Source organism: Anolis carolinensis, chromosome 5 (assembly GCF_035594765.1).
Source record: "Anolis carolinensis isolate JA03-04 chromosome 5, rAnoCar3.1.pri, whole genome shotgun sequence".
Classification (NCBI taxonomy): domain Eukaryota; kingdom Metazoa; phylum Chordata; class Lepidosauria; order Squamata; family Dactyloidae; genus Anolis; species Anolis carolinensis.
This window is the reverse complement of record NC_085845.1, coordinates 194,278,898-194,296,362: the sequence shown is the minus strand read 5'-3', so window position 1 is coordinate 194,296,362 and position 17,465 is coordinate 194,278,898. Positions and strand designations below refer to the sequence as shown.

The 17,465-nt window shown below is 41.7% G+C and overlaps 1 protein-coding gene across 10 annotated transcripts in view; it reads right to left on the bottom strand.

Moving 5' to 3' along the window:
* The window catches only part of irag2 (inositol 1,4,5-triphosphate receptor associated 2), a 63,610-nt gene that overhangs the window by 11,294 nt on the left and 34,851 nt on the right, over positions 1-17,465 (bottom strand). For all 10 annotated transcript variants that reach the window (XM_062983229.1, XM_062983226.1, XM_062983230.1 and 7 more), the window contains 7 exons: positions 16,428-16,465; positions 14,074-14,135; positions 10,630-10,734; positions 9,950-10,013; positions 9,495-9,522; positions 7,848-7,988; positions 7,358-7,489 (listed from right to left, as the gene is read on the bottom strand). In XM_062983229.1, the coding sequence (XP_062839299.1) occupies positions 7,358-7,489; positions 7,848-7,988; positions 9,495-9,522; positions 9,950-10,013; positions 10,630-10,734; positions 14,074-14,135; positions 16,428-16,465 (570 nt within the window). The remainder of the gene's footprint in view (positions 1-7,357; positions 7,490-7,847; positions 7,989-9,494; positions 9,523-9,949; positions 10,014-10,629; positions 10,735-14,073; positions 14,136-16,427; positions 16,466-17,465) is intronic.

The window sequence follows — 17,465 nt, the reverse complement described above, 5'->3', positions numbered from 1 at the left end:
TACAAAACAATGAAAACTCAATAGAATTGTAGAAGTTTTGAGTTGGAAGGGGCCTCAAGGGACACCTAGTCTGTTAAGCAGAAATATACAACTAATGCAAACCTGAAAAATGCCCATCCCACCACTATTGCTCTCCAAAGGAAAAGACTTCCTCACTATCCATTTCATTGTCAAATAACTCTTACAGCAAAAAGCTCTTCTTAATGTCTAGGTAGAATCTCTTTTCTTGTAACATAGGACTGCAGAAAACAAACTAGCTATATCTTCTACATAACATCACTACACTAGATATTTAGAGACAGCTGTCATGCCACTTCTTGGCTGCATCCAATCGCATGAAAATATTCATGAACCTAATACAGTAGAGTCTCACTTATCCAACACTCGCTTATCCAAGGTTCTGGATTATCCAAGCCATTTTTGTAGTCAATGTTTTCAATATATCGTGATATTTTGGTGCTAAATTCATAAATACAGTAATTACAACATAACATTCCTGTGTACTGAACTACCTTTTCTGTCAAATTTGATGTATAACATGATGTTTTGGTTCGTAATTTGTAAAATCATAACCTAATTTGAAGTTTAATAGGCTTTTCCTTAATCCCTCCTTATTATCCAAGATATTCGCTTATCCAAGCTTCTGCCGGCCCATTTAGCTTGGATAAGTGAGACTCTACTGTAATTATGATTTAACTAAATGTGGTAATGTCTTGTAGAAAGCAACAAAACAGAAGTTAGTTGATAGTAAGTGTTACGGTTGAGCCTCATGGCTCTACTACTGGGAGACGTGGGCGTAAGACTCCTCGAGAGTCAGATACTCTCGAGGAGCGAGAAAGGAAGTGGCTGCGATATATCTTTGCAGAACCATCTGACGAGGATTCTTTTGAGGGGTTTACTGAGAGAATGGAGGAAGAGATGGTTAGCTCGGAAGAGGATGACATGGAATGGACTCGTGTAAGGGAGGATTTGGGTGCCACTGGCAATGATAGTATGGAAGGCGATTGGGGACCTTCAGGATTAGACCCGTGGACAAGCTGGAGGGATGGGACGGGATCCACAGCTGGGGATGCTGTGGGGCGTAGTCAAAGGTGTTCCAGTTCTGATGAGGAAAGTGATGAGGAAACGCCCGGGCTAAGGAGAACAGCTGATAGCGATGAGGACTTGTAACTGGCATAAAATGGGGTTTGGGAGCAATAGCAAATTGCGTTGGGCAAGGTAATCTGGACGAACGCTTGGGATCTGTGTGGGAAGTTTTCCTGAAGACGGGTGTGATTCGTTTGCTGACTACGTAAGTTATCCTGGACATTGGGCTCAGACGGCGGGAGGAATTGTGTGGGGTTTTGTTGTGCAACCTCTGCTTAATCTTAATAGCTTTGACCTTCCGTCGTCTTCTTGACGGACGCCATCTGCTTACTCTGGACTTACGGACTGACTGACTACGGCCTCGGATTCTCCTACCTGTGTCTATCGTTGGAACTGGTGAACTACAAGCGTCTGCATCTGCCTTACGACCTTCGGAACGGATTGGGACTTCGCTGACTGCTTCTGCCCTCGTCTGCTGTGTTTGTATTGGGAAATTGCCTGCTGTGTGGAGGAGTAACCTCTAAGTTACTCAAACATAGCTCTTGGCAGCAGAGAAGCATCTGCTGCCAATTAGTTGCATTCCTTTGAACTTTTTGTTCACCAGCTTCTGTTTGTTTATTCCCAGGCTGAAGCAAGCTGTTTTGATTTAACCCGGATTAAACTCTGGTTTAATCCGGTTTATCTTTTGAACGTTTTTCTTGTCTCTTTTTACTTTTAAGGCCAGTGTTTGCCTAGCCCTTGTCTTTTACGGGCATTTTTGGTTCTGTAACTCCAATAAACTTTGTTATCTTTTATCTTGTGGCGTTCTGTCTTTGACAGATTGCCCAACGCCTTAAAAAAGTTTTTCCGTAGAAGTTAATTACGTCAAGAAGACGATGGAGGAGTTAAAGGCTCGTTTTGATCAATTACAGGCTGCTTTTTACGCTGCGCAAGCAGCACAGCCAGCTAAAGGACATGTTATGACTCCCGAACGCTTTGATGGGTCTAGGAGCAAACTGCCAACTTTTTTGGCACAAATTGAACTTTATTTTTCCCAGCTTAGTGCACAAGCTTTTCCTACGGACACTAGCAAGGTGGCATTTATTTTGAGTTTGTTGACTGGTCCTGCAGGACAATGGGCCACTAATTTGATTTTGGGAAATGACCCAGTCAAGGACAATTTGAGTGATTTCAAAAAACTACTAACTGACACTTTTGGGGATCCCCTCCGTACGGAGAATGCTAGTTGGGCTCTGTATCGGTTGAAACAGGGAAAGGGGACTGTTTTGGATTATTTAAATAAGTTTAATTTGTACCGTCATCAGTTAGACTGGGGGGAAAATGCATTTATGCTTTTGTTTACTGCTGGTTTAAATGATTACCTCCAGGACGAATTGGCACGCTTGGAGCCGGCAGAAAATTGGGATGCCTTAATATCTAAAGTGTTGCGTTTGGACGCCAGGTTTGAGTCCCGTAAACAATCTAGAGCAATGTGTGCGCCACCTATGTTTGAATCTAAGGCACCTGTGGTAAAGGGGGACGAGCCTATGGAACTCGGGGTGTTTAAAAAACTGTCTATAGCAGAAAAGAACCGTAGGAGACAACTGGGGTTGTGTTTGTATTGTGGAAATGCTGGGCATTTCGCCAGAAATTGTAATGTAAAACCTTCCCAGCTTTCGGGAAAAGGCCAGCCCTAGTGCGACGTGAGTCCAACGCATTAGGGCTTTTAAAGCAGTCAACTGAGGGGAAGAAACATGTCTTTGTACCCATTTCGTTATCTGTTGGGGGAAAAGAACTTGTTTCTACTTTGGCACTGCTGGACTCAGGGGCTACGGTCTCATATGTGGATATTGAATTTGCTAAGAAGCATGGCATTCCTGTAGTGCGTAAAGCATGCGACGTATGGGTGGAAGGAGCGGATGGGAGACTATTGGAGACTGGGGTGGTTAACCATGAGACCTCAGAAATAATGTGGGAAGTACAGGGAGTAACGGGAACGTTTGTTTGGGATATTACGAGCTTACCCAGATACGATGTGATCCTGGGAATGGATTGGCTAGCTTTAGTAAATCCACAAGTGGACTGGGTGACGCGTAAGATAACTTTTAGAAGGCAGGAATGTTTTACTCTAAACCCTACTCAGCCTGATATGGAGGGAGTGCCTGCTGAGTATGGGGAATTCTCAGACGTATTCTGTAAGAAGGAAGCGGATAAGCTACCGCCGCATAGACCATACGATTGCGCCATTAGACTAGCGGAAGGTGCAAAATTGCCAGCAGGAAGGTTGTACGCCTTGACAGTACCAGAAAGGCAAGCTTTAAGAGAGTTCCTCGATGAGAACTTAGCTAAGGGGTTTATTCGCCCATCTAGCTCTCCAACTGCTGCTCCTGTGTTCTTTGTTGCCAAAAAGACAGGGGACCTCAGGTTGGTTTGTGATTACCGGGTCCTTAACAAACACACCATTTGGGATAGGCACCCGCTACCTTTAATCTCGGAATTACTATCGAGGGTGCAAGGGGCTAAGGTCTTTACCAAGCTTGACCTGCAGGGGGCGTATAACTTGATTAGAATACGGGAAGGTGATGAATGGAAGACTGCATTTAACATGTGTTTCGGATGCCACGAGTTCTGTGTAATGCCTTTCGGACTTTGCAATGCGCCTGCGGTCTTCCAGAGGTTCATAAACGATGTATTTAGAGACTTAATTGACCAATTTGTGGTGATTTATTTGGATGATATCTTAATTTTTTCTAAGGATGAAAGAGAACATCGTCAGCATGTTAAGCAGGTACTACATCGTCTGCGGGCTAATGGGCTTTTCGCTAAGGCTTCTAAATGCGTTTTTCATGTACCTGAAGTTGAGTTCCTAGGTCATGTAGTTTCAGGAAGGGAACTCAAAATGGATCCACATAAAGTTGACGCAGTCAACTCATGGCAAGAGCTTAAGACTAAGAAAGATGTTCAGAGGTTTTTAGGATTCGCTAATTACTACCGGGAGTTTATCCCAAACTTTGCCAAACTCACGGTACCTTTAACGCAGCTCCTGCGTAAGAAACAGCCATTTGTGTGGGGGCGGGAAGCTCACGATGCGTTTTTACAATTAAAGTCTAGCTTTCAGGCAGACAACATACTAATACATCCAGATGTGGACAAACCGTTCGTAGTAGAAGCAGACGCTTCTAGCTACGCGTTGGGGGCTGTATTGTCTCAAAGAGATTCATCAGGGACTTTGCGTCCCTGTGGATTTTACTCTCGGCAACTAACACCATTTGAGCAAAACTATACCATATGGGAGAAAGAATTATTGGCGATCAAGGTGGCGTTTGAGGTGTGGCGGCACTGGCTAGAGGGGGCGCGGCACCAAATCGTGGTCAGGTCTGATCACAAGAATTTGGAACATTTGCAAACGTCCAAGAAGTTAAACCAACGTCAAATCCGATGGGCTTTGTTTTTCTCCAGGTTTAATTTCAAAGTTCAATTCGTGGAAGGGAAGGCAAACTTGCGGGCCGATGCATTGTCCCGCAAGCCTGAGTTTAAGACTAATGAGCAGGTAGTGTGCCAGACCATTTTGCCTACTGCCTCTTTATGTGTTGTGGAAAATGAGATCGGGTTACATGATCAAATCATAGAGTCTCAGAAAGAAGATGTTTGGACTCAAGAGCAACTCATGCTGTTGTCAGCAGGGAATCGTACAATACTGCCTCACTTGCAAGATCAGAATGGAGTATTGGTACGCAGGGGACAGGTCTATGTACCGGTGGGGGCACTCAGGTTGGAGGTTATTAGAGCCCACCATGACGAACCCATGGCTGGGCATTTTGGCAGATTTAAGACCGTGCAGCTCATCACCAGGAACTACTGGTGGCCCAAGATGCGGCAAGACATTCTTCGCTTTTGTGATAGCTGCGCTGTTTGCCAGCAGAGTAAGACGCCTGTTGGGCGCCCTAGAGGGTTGTTGTCGTCTTTGCCTGTTCCTGAGAGACCATGGCAAATTATTTCCATGGATTTCATTTCTGATTTGCCTAAGTCTGGGGGTTACACATGTATTTGGGTGGTGGTGGATTTATTTTCTAAATTGGCTCATTTTATTCCTTGTTCGACCATTCCGGCGGCCCCTACATTGGCTTTATTGTTTACCAAACACATTTATCGTTTGCACGGAGCTCCTGAGGTGATTATTTCTGATAGGGCTCCACAATTTGTGTCACGCTTTTGGAGACACTTCCATGAGTGTTTAGGTACTAAATTGAACGTCTCCTCAGCGTTTCATCCACAAACGGATGGTCAATCGGAAAGGGTTAATGGGTTGTTGGAGCAATATTTACGTTGTTTTTGTTTAGATCAACCCACTGCTTGGGTAAAATGGCTACCGGTGGCTGAGTTCGCCTATAACAACGCTGTGCACACGTCTAGTCAGCATACTCCATTTGAACTGACTTATGGTTTTCATCTGCGGGGAGGTGTGGCGCCGTCAACCAATGTGGTTTCCTCTGACCCGGTGTACCGTTCCTCTGAAATGGCTGCGTTGCATGATGTTGCCCGTCGTTTACTATTGGAAGCCAAGGCAACGCAAAAGACTCAGGCCGACCGTCATAGGCAGGCAGGGGAAGAGTTGGAAGAAGGGGATTTAGTGTGGTTATCTTCTAAGTACATTAAACAGGCTGGGGGAAAGTTTGCGCCACGGTATTTGGGACCCTTTCCTATTGTTAAAAAAATTTCTTCCGTAGCATTTCGTTTGCGTTTACCTTCTACTTTTAAAATCCATCCAGTTTTCCATCGTTCTCTGTTAAAGTTAGATACCTCCAGTCGTCGTGCTGCTGTAGCTGAGGACATCACTGCCGTCTCTCCGCCTTCGGAGGAGGAGGCCTTTGTGAGAGGGGATAGTGTTATGGTTGAGCCTCATGGCTCTACTACTGGGAGACGTGGGCGTAAGACTCCTCGAGAGTCAGATACTCTCGAGGAGCGAGAAAGGAAGCGGCTGCGAGATATCTTTGCAGAACCATCTGACGAGGATTCTTTTGAGGGGTTTACTGAGAGAATGGAGGAAGAGATGGTTAGCTCGGAAGAGGATGACATGGAATGGACTCGTGTAAGGGAGGATTTGGGTGCCACTGGCAATGATAGTATGGAAGGCGATTGGGGACCTTCAGGATTAGACCCGTGGACAAGCTGGAGGGATGGGACGGGATCCACAGCTGGGGATGCTGTGGGGCGTAGTCAAAGGTGTTCCAGTTCTGATGAGGAAAGTGATGAGGAAACGCCCGGGCTAAGGAGAACAGCTGATAGCGATGAGGACTTGTAACTGGCATAAAATGGGGTTTGGGAGCAATAGCAAATTGCGTTGGGCAAGGTAATCTGGACGAACGCTTGGGATCTGTGTGGGAAGTTTTCCTGAAGACGGGTGTGATTCGTTTGCTGACTACGTAAGTTATCCTGGACATTGGGCTCAGACGGCGGGAGGAATTGTGTGGGGTTTTGTTGTGCAACCTCTGCTTAATCTTAATAGCTTTGACCTTCCGTCGTCTTCTTGACGGACGCCATCTGCTTACTCTGGACTTACGGACTGACTGACTACGGCCTCGGATTCTCCTACCTGTGTCTATCGTTGGAACTGGTGAACTACAAACGTCTGCATCTGCCTTACGACCTTCGGAACGGATTGGGACTTCGCTGACTGCTTCTGCCCTCGTCTGCTGTGTTTGTATTGGGAAATTGCCTGCTGTGTGGAGGAGTAACCTCTAAGTTACTCAAATATAGCTCTTGGCAGCAGAGAAGCATCTGCTGCCAATTAGTTGCATTCCTTTGAACTTTTTGTTCACCAGCTTCTGTTTGTTTATTCCCAGGCTGAAGCAAGCTGTTTTGATTTAACCCGGATTAAACTCCGGTTTAATCCGGTTTATCTTTTGAACGTTTTTCTTGTCTCTTTTTACTTTTAAGGCCAGTGTTTGCCTAGCCCTTGTCTTTTACGGGCATTTTTGGTTCTGTAACTCCAATAAACTTTGTTATCTTTTATCTTGTGGCGTTCTGTCTTTGACAGTAAGTTTGAATATAGCAGAAGCTGTCAAATGTCTTTGTGAATGAAGAAAATATTTGCAGGTGCTCAACATGTTGTCTGGATATATCTGCTCCCAACAACAAAAACAAAAGTTTTTCTTGCACTACAACTTATTAAAGAGTTCACTTTCCAGTTTTTCTTCTGTCTTTACCTTCACTATCATTAGGTCTTCTGGCCTTCACAACCCAAATTCAGCAGTCTAGTGGTTCTCTTTTATGTTTCTTGGGGTAAGTTTACCTGGTGAATGGCTCCCAGCATTTCTGCCTTGCTGGCAATCCTAGTGGCATGTTGGTTCAGAAGTTCAAGGCTCTTCTGCAGCTTCTTAACTGTCTCTTGCACCTGGTTATCTTCACTTAGAGAGGCCAGAGACTGGAAACAGCCAGAGAAAGAGAAACCATAGTAGCACACTATCCATAATCATAATGGAACAGAAAGTATCCTTAAGGAAACAATGTTCTCTCTTGAGCTACAACTGCTAGAATCCCAGTTCACATGGTCAATAGTGGCCATGCTGGCTGGGATATTCGGGACATTGCAGTCCTAAAAAGCAACACTTCCAAACTATGGACATAATAAACAAACCCATTCAGAATGCCCACTCCTCTTCCCTTGACTTGCAGTTCCAAAAATGTATCTCAAGGTTTTCATTTTTACAGCAAGTCATTTGTGCCATCAAGACAACAGTGAACAAGGATCACATATATCACATCCATCTTCCCATTCTTACATCAAGCAGTTTCAAGGCACCAGCAATCTCCTTCCTCAAGTTTCCTTCAGCCAGGTCCCGGGATCTCTCTTCCAGCCTGACCCTCTTCTCCAGGGTAAAGAGGTCACATTTGAACCCCAAAGAGAGCCGAAGAAATTCTGCCTGGTCAAGAGAAGAAATATACAGATGCCTCTATTTCATGATCTGAAGCCATTCTCCATGAATGGCTTCCAGAAAGCAGGTGTTTACTCCCCTCAGGTGGAAACCATGCAATTCAGAGTGCTTCTTAAATGTAGGTGCCTAGTGCCTACATTGAAAGAGACTGGCAATGAAATATTCCTTGAAGTCCTACTAAAAGTATTGGAAGCTTGATAAATATCACTGAGTTAGAGGACCTTGGTGTGGGTCACATATTTTATGTTGATATCTGTACTATCATATTGCAAATTATGAGTAAAATGGTCTAGTTAATACAAACGAATACAGCAATCGCAATTCTAATGTAATTTAAATATATACAAATATATACTATATATATATATAGATAGATAGATAGATAGATAGATAGATAGATAGATAGATATAGATATTTTGATCTATAATTGTGACAAACAAATGCAGCTTTATCCTAGATTTAGCAATAATAATAATGTAATAAAACTTTATTTTTACCCCACCCTATCTCCCTGTGGGGACTCAGGGTGGTTACTAACAAAGGCAAACATTGATCTAGTTAATACAAAGGAATACAACAATCACAATTCTAAGGTAATTTAAATATATACAATATATAGATATGGATATTTTGAACTATAATTGGAACAAGCAAATGCAGTTTTATCCTGGGGACTTAGGGCGGTATACAAAAAGTTGTGGCAAACATTCAATGCTGTACAATACTAGACAAAGAATAAACTAACCAAAACCACCCAAATCCCAAATCATACCCAACATCCACATCAAAGTAATAATAAAGACAGCACTAAACATTAGACAATGACATAACTAAGTTACGTTTTCACAGTTAAATTCTTCAGGAAAAAAGCCTCTTTGGAAAGAAATCTTGCCAATGAAACATTGTGATAGGTACATCTTAGGTAAAGGTAAAGGTTTTCCCCTGGCATTAAGTCTAATCGTGTCCGATTCTGGGGGTTGGTGCTCATCTTCATTTCTAAGCCAAAGAGCCGGTGTTGTCCGTAGACACCTCCAAGGCCATGTGGCCAGCATGACTGCATGGAGTGCCGTTACCTTCCCGCCGGAGTGGTCCCTATTGATCTACTCACATTTGCATGTTTTCGAACTGCTAGGTTGGCAGAAGTTGGGACTAACAGCAGAAGCTCACCCTGCTTCCCAGATTCGAACCACCAACCTTTGAGTCAGCAAGTTCAGCAACTCAGTGGTTTAACCCACTGTGCCACTAGGGGCTCCAGGTACATCTTAGGATAACCATAAAATGGAAATATCTTGAAAACAAACAACAACAACAACGGGATCACAATTTTTTAAAAGATGAGCTGCTATCTGGATGATTCAGTAATCTTAGGACCGTTTGTCTTCTTTAAAAATACACAAGTCAAGGAACAGAAATGTGTGAGGGCATAATAAAAGGGGGCTGTTATTGCTTGCAGGGGAAATAAACAGAACAGCACCGAATACTCCAAAGCTTACCTCCACTTCTTTTTCATTGGGGGAATTGCTGAAACCAGAGAACATGAACAAATGTATTAGCAGATGGCAAGCAATATTACCCCATTAACTCCAAGTACTTATCTTATTGCACATTTAAAATAAATAAATCATTTTTTTCTGGCCTTAACATGAGACACAGGTGTCTCAGGCAGTGGATACTGTCTGGTGGCAACAAGATCTTGGAAGGGAAGACAATTTCTTTTTGCATCCCTAGGAAGAGATTAGCTTCAGTATTTCAAATAGGTCTCACACTGTTTACCACCAGGTAGGCTGTAACAATATTTTCCATGTCAAGACATCTCAACTGGAATTATGAATAATTATTGTACTGTTTGTTTTTACCAACGAATGATCCAAGGAAGGCCTAAGGAATAAGATGAAACTGTGATGCCAAAATGTGAACATTGATATGTAAAGAGCTTGGTGTTACTCACTTGGTCTTCTGCCTATTTCGAGACACAGGGAGGCTGGGTAGATGCCCAGGTGAAGCAGAACCTCCTGCAAAAATTAGCAAACAGTCAGTAATTAGTAATTAGATCTAGTAAGGACAGACAGACTTATTCAGTCCAGAAGGCTAAAGCAGAACAGGCTGTTTATGGGCAACAGTAAAATTATTTTTTTGGGACCCACCATTAGTTCATCAAATCTTTTTAAAGGTCTGACTGAGCTCAAGGTAAATAAAATGTCAAATGGGGTAGGAAGAGACACGACAGGGGACTGAACTGGATGGCCTTTCAAGTCTTTTCCAACCCTGATTCAAAAGCATCAGAAGACAAGATCAATGAATTAAGGAGGAAGAACTTTAGTATGCAACGAGGACCCGCTCTGCATATGGTTCAAGCAAACGAAGATGCAAAGAAGTGAAGCAGGTCACTTTTCTCCATGATTTTAATAAATATGCACTTAATTTTAAAGGGGTTCTTTAACATTAAAGAGAGCTTGGGATAAGAAAGCCATGATAAGGACCACTATCTGTTCTGGTTTAGTTTTATGTTCTCAAAGAGGAATGACTCAAAGATGGCTGTGTCTGCTTAGCTCTCTCTTTGGAATGGAAACTTGTTCCTGAAGGAAACTCTGGATAAGTTCATTTATCAGAAAAACAGCCACTGTGTACCAGAAAGGCGGCGTGGAGTCTCCTGTTTAGCTTCTATGTTCGCACCAACAACAGCAGGCTTGGAAACCTCCCCCTCCATGGTAGGAAGAGGGGTAGAGTCCACATCTACAGAAGAAAGAGAACAAAGAACAAAATAGACACATATATGATATGCATTACCCTTTAGGCCTTTTAGAGACTTGTACATATTGAGTATCCCCTACCCAAAATACTTGGGATCAGAAATGTTCTGGATTTCAGATTTTTCTGGATTTTGAAATACTTGTATTTGCATATACAGTAGAGTCTCACTTATCCAAGCCTTGCTTATCCAAGTTTCTGGATTATCCAAGCCATTTTTGTAGTCAATGTTTTCAATATATCGTGATATTTTGGTGCTAAATGTGTAGGTAAAGGTAAGGGTAAAGGTTTTCCCCTGACGTTAAGTCCAGTCGTGACCGACTCTGGGGGTTGGTGCTCATCTCCATTTCTAAGCCGAAGAGCCGGCGTTGTCCATAGACACCTCCAAGGTCATGTGGCCGGCATGACTGCATGGAGCGCCGTTACCTTCCTGCTGGAGCAGTACCTATTGATCTACTCACATTTGCATGTTTTCGAACTGCTAGGTTGGCAGGAGCTGGGGCTAACAACGGGCACTCATTTCGCTCCCGGGATTTGAACCTGGGACCTTTCGGTCCGCAAGTTCAGTAGCTCAGCGCTTTAATGCACTGTGCCACCAGGGGCCCCTGCTAAATGTGTAAATACAGTAATTACAACATTACTAAATGTGTAAATACAGTAATTACAAAATAACATTACTGCGTATTGAACTGCTTTTTCTGTCAAATTTGTTGTAAAACATGATGTTTTGGTGCTTAATTTGCAAAATCATAACCTAATTTGATGTTTAATAGGCTTTTCCTTAATCCCTCCTTATTATCCAAGATATTCGCTTATCCAAGCTTCTGCCGGCCCGCTTAGCTTGGATAAGTGAAACTTTACTGTATGTGCAAGTCTAAACATATATACTTCATACACATTTCCAAGTTAAGAATGAGAACGCAAAGCTGCCATTGTCAAGCCACCCATGTGGACAATGCTGGAGTATTTGGGGTTTTGGAATTCCGAATATGGGATGCTCAATCCCTATCAACAACCTCGAAGCAAATATTGAGCAAAAGAGTTCAGAGGTCAGGGACATGAAACATGATTTTACAGTAGTATATCTCAACTGATCACTGCCTACAAACACAAATGCAGTCTTCCTTCTATCACACAGGCTAAGATCTTTCTGTGGCTCTTTTTAAATAGCATTTTAAAAGCTTCTCACTTTTAACTGACAGATATTTCTCATTTCTCGTTTCTCGTTTCTCTCGTTACATTTGTTTTTTTGTTCCAGGTTGGAGCACGAAATGGGAACACCTCTGCCCGGAATGAAAATTAGCTCAAAACGAACAAAAGCGGGAGTTATTACTGTTTACTTGCCTGCTTTTGTGAGCAGAGTTTAATCTTTTTTTTATTAATCCCCCAGTAAACAATAAGTAAACCCTCCTTTACTGTCCTCTTCCAGGAGATCATCACTCTTCCTTATCTGGAAATGGGAAGTCTCCTTAAAATGCTTTGGAGAATGTGTGGTTCTGTCACACCTCAGGTTAGCTTCACCTTGCTAAATACACCAGACTGCACACAGGTTGAAGTCTTTTGTAGTTTATTAGAAAATAGAAGATAAAAAGTTCTTTAAAAGCAAAAGTAAAGTTCCAAAAGATCGTTACAAAACAAAGCCTTCGAAAATAATCCAAGAAATCACAAGGAATAAAACAAAGTCCCATTAGAGCGGGTAAGAGGCACGAAGGAGGAAGAGGAGGGGGGCTGGAGGCTCCTTCCTTGCATGAAAGACGAAGGAAGAGAAGGAGAAGTAAGAAGCAGCAGCAGCAAGCAAGAACCCAAGGTGGCAAGTAGGAAATAAGGTACCACTTATAAAGTGGGGAGGCAAATTTAACTAATTTACGATGTTGGAATGAGGAAGTACCATCAAAGTGGATGATAAAGCAGCTGCTCCCCCCTGTGGCCAGAATCGAACATCCCTTCAGAAGGTTAAATTGCTTCTGCATTTATCTCTGTCTTGGTTCTATGTGTATATGGGCATTGAATGTTTGCCCTATATGTATATAATGTGATCCACCCTGAGTCCCCTTTGGGGTGAGAAGGGCGGAATATAAATACTGTAAATAAATAAATAAATAAATAAAAACTGAGGAAAAGGAGAGCCTGGGGAAGCCTACTGATAGTGGCCAATGGGTCGAAAGGTTTTGTATTTTTCGAGGAGGAACAAAAACGTCCATTTGGAAAAGCTCTCCTTTTTAGAAGGCACTCAAAAACGAAAATGGGGACCTTACGAATGAAACAAAGAGAAATGGATAGTGATTCTATACATATGCACAAGCCTAGTATTTGGTTATACTCTTCACCTCCTCCCACCCCTCCCAATTTAGTGACTACTGCTGTTAGATCTTTGAAATTGCCTCATTGTTTAAATATAAGGTACTTCCGTATGGGATATTAAATTTTTATTGATTAAAGTAAACCCAGCACTATAAAGTTAAGAAACACATTAAATAAATAAATATCCACAGATGAAAAAACTTTTCAATATTGTAGCTGTTGTTTTCAATGACTACCAAACTAAACAAATTCAATAAAAATGTCATACCATACAGTTCTTTCAGAAATTTGATTCCCCCTCATCAATTCAGTTGTAACTCTGTTTTGATTAAATGTGGAGGCAGATATTCCAATGCGATTTCTTCTAGTGCTTTTGAACAGATCTTTGTGTTTCAGATCGGTGAATTAAAGTGTTTGGCTATGCTTTAACCCCTTTCTTAATGTTCATACTCCCCAAAGAAATCTTACTCAGTCACATATTAAAGAAAACTGTGAAAAAATAGTGTATGATAGAGCAAATCTCGGGTCATTTTTGGATTTGGAATGCAAATGAATCTAAAAGCGACATATGTTCTAAAGAAAGTTTTAAATGACCCTCTGTTTTGCAGGCCTTTGCAATTTCTCTCTCTTTCAATCTGATTCACACAGACAGATAAAGGTATTCTGATCAGGGCACAGCATTAAATTGTGTAAACCTTCCATTAATCCCTGTAGGAATACATAAGACTTGTTCACCATATGAAGGTGCCATATATCATGTCAGACACTCACCCAGCACGAACGTCAACTTGATGTAGTCTTGCAAACCTTCAGGCAGATCTCCTTCCATTTCATCCATCCAAGGTATTATTTATTCATTTAAAAGCAAACTGGATACATTGCAGATTGCAGTTGGGTCTTTATCAATGTGATTAAAATATTCTGGACCTGTCTACATCAGCAATATAATCCAGCCACAACTCAGATTGGCTGTGCCAAAAGGTTTTCTATCATTGCACACTAAAACTTTAGCTTGTGCCTTACCTTGAGACCCATTAGTGCATTCAGATGCAGGGAGAAGGGCTTCCACGGATGGACTTGGCTCACTGTGATGAGAAAAATTAACACATTGTACGATTCAAGTCAATACATTGTATGATTACAGCAGCAAGATTGCTTTATGTGCAACAATGGAAAAAAATAACAGCCTACCCTGGAAAGAAAACTGGACTATAAAGTTATAGAGTCAGAAGAAACTGTCAATTTATCTTATCTTATTTATTTATTTATTTACAGTATTTATTTATTTATTTATTTATTTACAGCATTTATATTCCGCCCTTCTCACCCCGAAGGGGACTCAGGGCGGATCACATTACACATATAGGCAAACATTCAATGCCTTTTAACATAGAACAAAGACAAGACAAACATAGGCTCCGAGCGGGCCTCGAACTCATGACCTCCTGGTCAGAGTGATTCATTGCAGCTGGTTGCAGCTGGCTTGCTCTCCCGCCTGCGCCACAGCCCGGGCCGTATTTACATTCTTGTTATCTTGTTTGATAAAAGAGGAGTCAGCTGGTATTTTTTCAAAAGAGTGGGAAATATTTGTGTCATTTATAAATTATACATTTAAATGATATAAATGATATCATTTGTAGAATATCTGTAATGACTATGGAGCGGCCTTAGACTACGGTTTCTGAATGGCGTGATTTTAATATTGAATGTAATGTTAATCTTTAATATGAATTAATTTTTAATTCAATTTATTTTAGCTTATGTTTTGTATGTGTTTTTAAAGCATTGAATAATTGCCATATGTAAGCTGCCTTGAGTCTCCGTCGGGGTAGAGAAAGGCGGGGTATAAATAGGGCAAATAAATAATAAATAAAGAAAACAGGGTGCTATTTCATTGTTTAGGCTGAGGCCACAAGGGGATGCTAGAAAGAAAAGGATAGTCCATTTTGCGGGGGTAAAGGGTGGCTTGAAGTAGTAAAGCCATATCCCCGTTTTCCTATATTCCCCCAACCCATGTCCCTGTTGTAGAAACAACCCTTGTTTATGCCATGGGAAGTGAAGAGGGGGAATAACCAGCAAAAATTGGGGAAATTGTTTTCCGCCTTCAATCCCCCCTAAAATGGACTATCCTTCTCTCTCTACCACCCCCTTATGGCCTCCGCCCAGATAATGGAACAGTACCAAAAACAGAAAATGTAAAAATTCTTGCTGGTTTTGGAAATTAATTAAAATATTGTAATAGTAAGAGAGAATAAAGGTATTTTAGATAATAAGTTCAGGGTTGACAATATTTTCGACATATAAGGTGAGAAGAGGGAAGTTTTTTTATTGTGTCAGAAGCAACTTGAGAACATGTGTTGTCGAAGGCTTTCATGGCCGGGATCACAGGGTTGTTGTATGTCTTTCGGGCTGTGTGGCCATGTTCCAGAAGTATTCTCTCCTGACGTTTCGCCCACATCTATGGCAGGGATCCTCAGAGCCTCTGAGGATGCCTGCCATAGATGTGAGTGAAACGTCAGGAGAGAATACTTCTGGAACATGGCCACACAGCGCAAAAGACATACAACAGCCCTGACTTGAGAACATACTGCAAGCCACTTCTGGTGTGAGAAAATTGGTCGTCTACAGAGATGTTGCCCAGGGGATGCCCAGATTTGTTACAATCCTGCTGAGAGGCTTCTCTCATGTACCCGCAAGCTAGAGCTGACATCTGGGAGCTCACTCCGTCTCGCGGATTCGAACCAGCAACCTTCAAGTCAGCAACCCAACTTTCAGGTCAGCAGTTTAGCTGGCACAAGGGTTTAATCTACTGCGCCACTGTGGCTCCTTGAAGTGGGAAGTCCATTTTAACTTTAATTTTTAAATTTTTATTATTGTTTTTATGAGGGGGCATTAGTCTTAATGGATATATTGGTGGTATAAGTGATGCATAGGGAAATTGTTAACTTTACAAAGTGTATAAGGGGTAACACAGCTAAACAAAATAAATTATTTATTGGTAACTTGGGTTTTAGGTCTGTTCGTAGGATTAATTGGGATGCTGAATCAGAAATTGCATCAGCTCTAGTTTCCTAGATGTGGTTATCATGATTTTCTGTATCTATCATATGTTCTGTATCTAATAAATGAGAGCTGATAGGGGTAAACAGGTGCCATTTTTGGAATCAGCATGTCAAATATACCCAGAAACAGGTCTAACATTTGGGGCAACAAAATGTGTATTGGCCAGTGTAATTATACTGCTAAAAATTAGTAAGTATGATGATTAAAATAGACAGATAGATGATATAGCCATCTAAAAATGAGACCCACTGGAGTGAATGACCTTGCATTAGAAAACATAAAGAGAGTTATGAAACATCAGTGTGCTTTCTTACCTCGACGCATGTTCTGTCAATGGCTTGGCATCACTCTCCTTGCAAAGAGATGAAGATGTTTTAGCATTCATATTGAAAAATACAGTATTGCACACATTGACTATTTAAAAAATCAGACATTGTTGAATTTCGATTTGCAGAATATTGCTGGAAGCATTTTGAATCAGAAGTGGGGGCCGATTATATATAGTTGGAAGGTGCGTGACAAGATACCATCTTGACATGCAAATCCATACTGCCTTTATTTGCATTCTCTTTGCTCTCGGAGGAAGGTTTGCTATTTTGTTCAGGCCATTTGATCAGCAGCTGTTTCCTCCTGCAACACGGGAAGGGAATAAAAATAACCACAGCTCTCTTCAGAAGGCCACAGGGCTATCTAGAAAAAGGTGTAAAAGCCTAACTTTTCAAATTATTTCCATTATATACCATGCCATCTGATTAATCCTCTGCCATCTCACTTTTTCAGTAACTTTTAAAATGTTCCAGTTTTTGTCTCCTCCTTCTACTTATTCTTTTTGGCCTCAGTGTACTTTTGTTAATGTACATAGGTTCAAAATGCAGAAGCAGTTTATATTCAGTCAGGGAAGATGAGGAAGTGGAATTGTTTTCTTCCCAGTAGGATAAGGCAAAAGCAAACTCTAATGTTCTTCCTCGTCAATAGCTTTTGCCATTTGGTCCACACTCTGATGTTTCCTGGCCACATGCATCCAGTTTTCATATATGAGATGCTGGAGGTCATGATAGACATCTAGATGACAGTTTAAACATTGTTATTAGAGTGGTCCAGCATTTCTGTGTTTTTAAATCATATACTGTGTACAGGTTGGTTCATCAAGTGGTCTGCTATGGCTAACATCTTTGTTTAGGTTAGTCTGCAGTGCCTTTCATGTTCCTTGATTCATGATTAGGCAATGCTGCTGCATTTGGTGGTCCCTATGTAGACTTCTTGGACCACTCTAACAACTACTATGTCAGACTACACATAGAAGCCCCTGAAATCCACAAGCATGTGGACAATTTCAACAGAAAGGAGGAAAC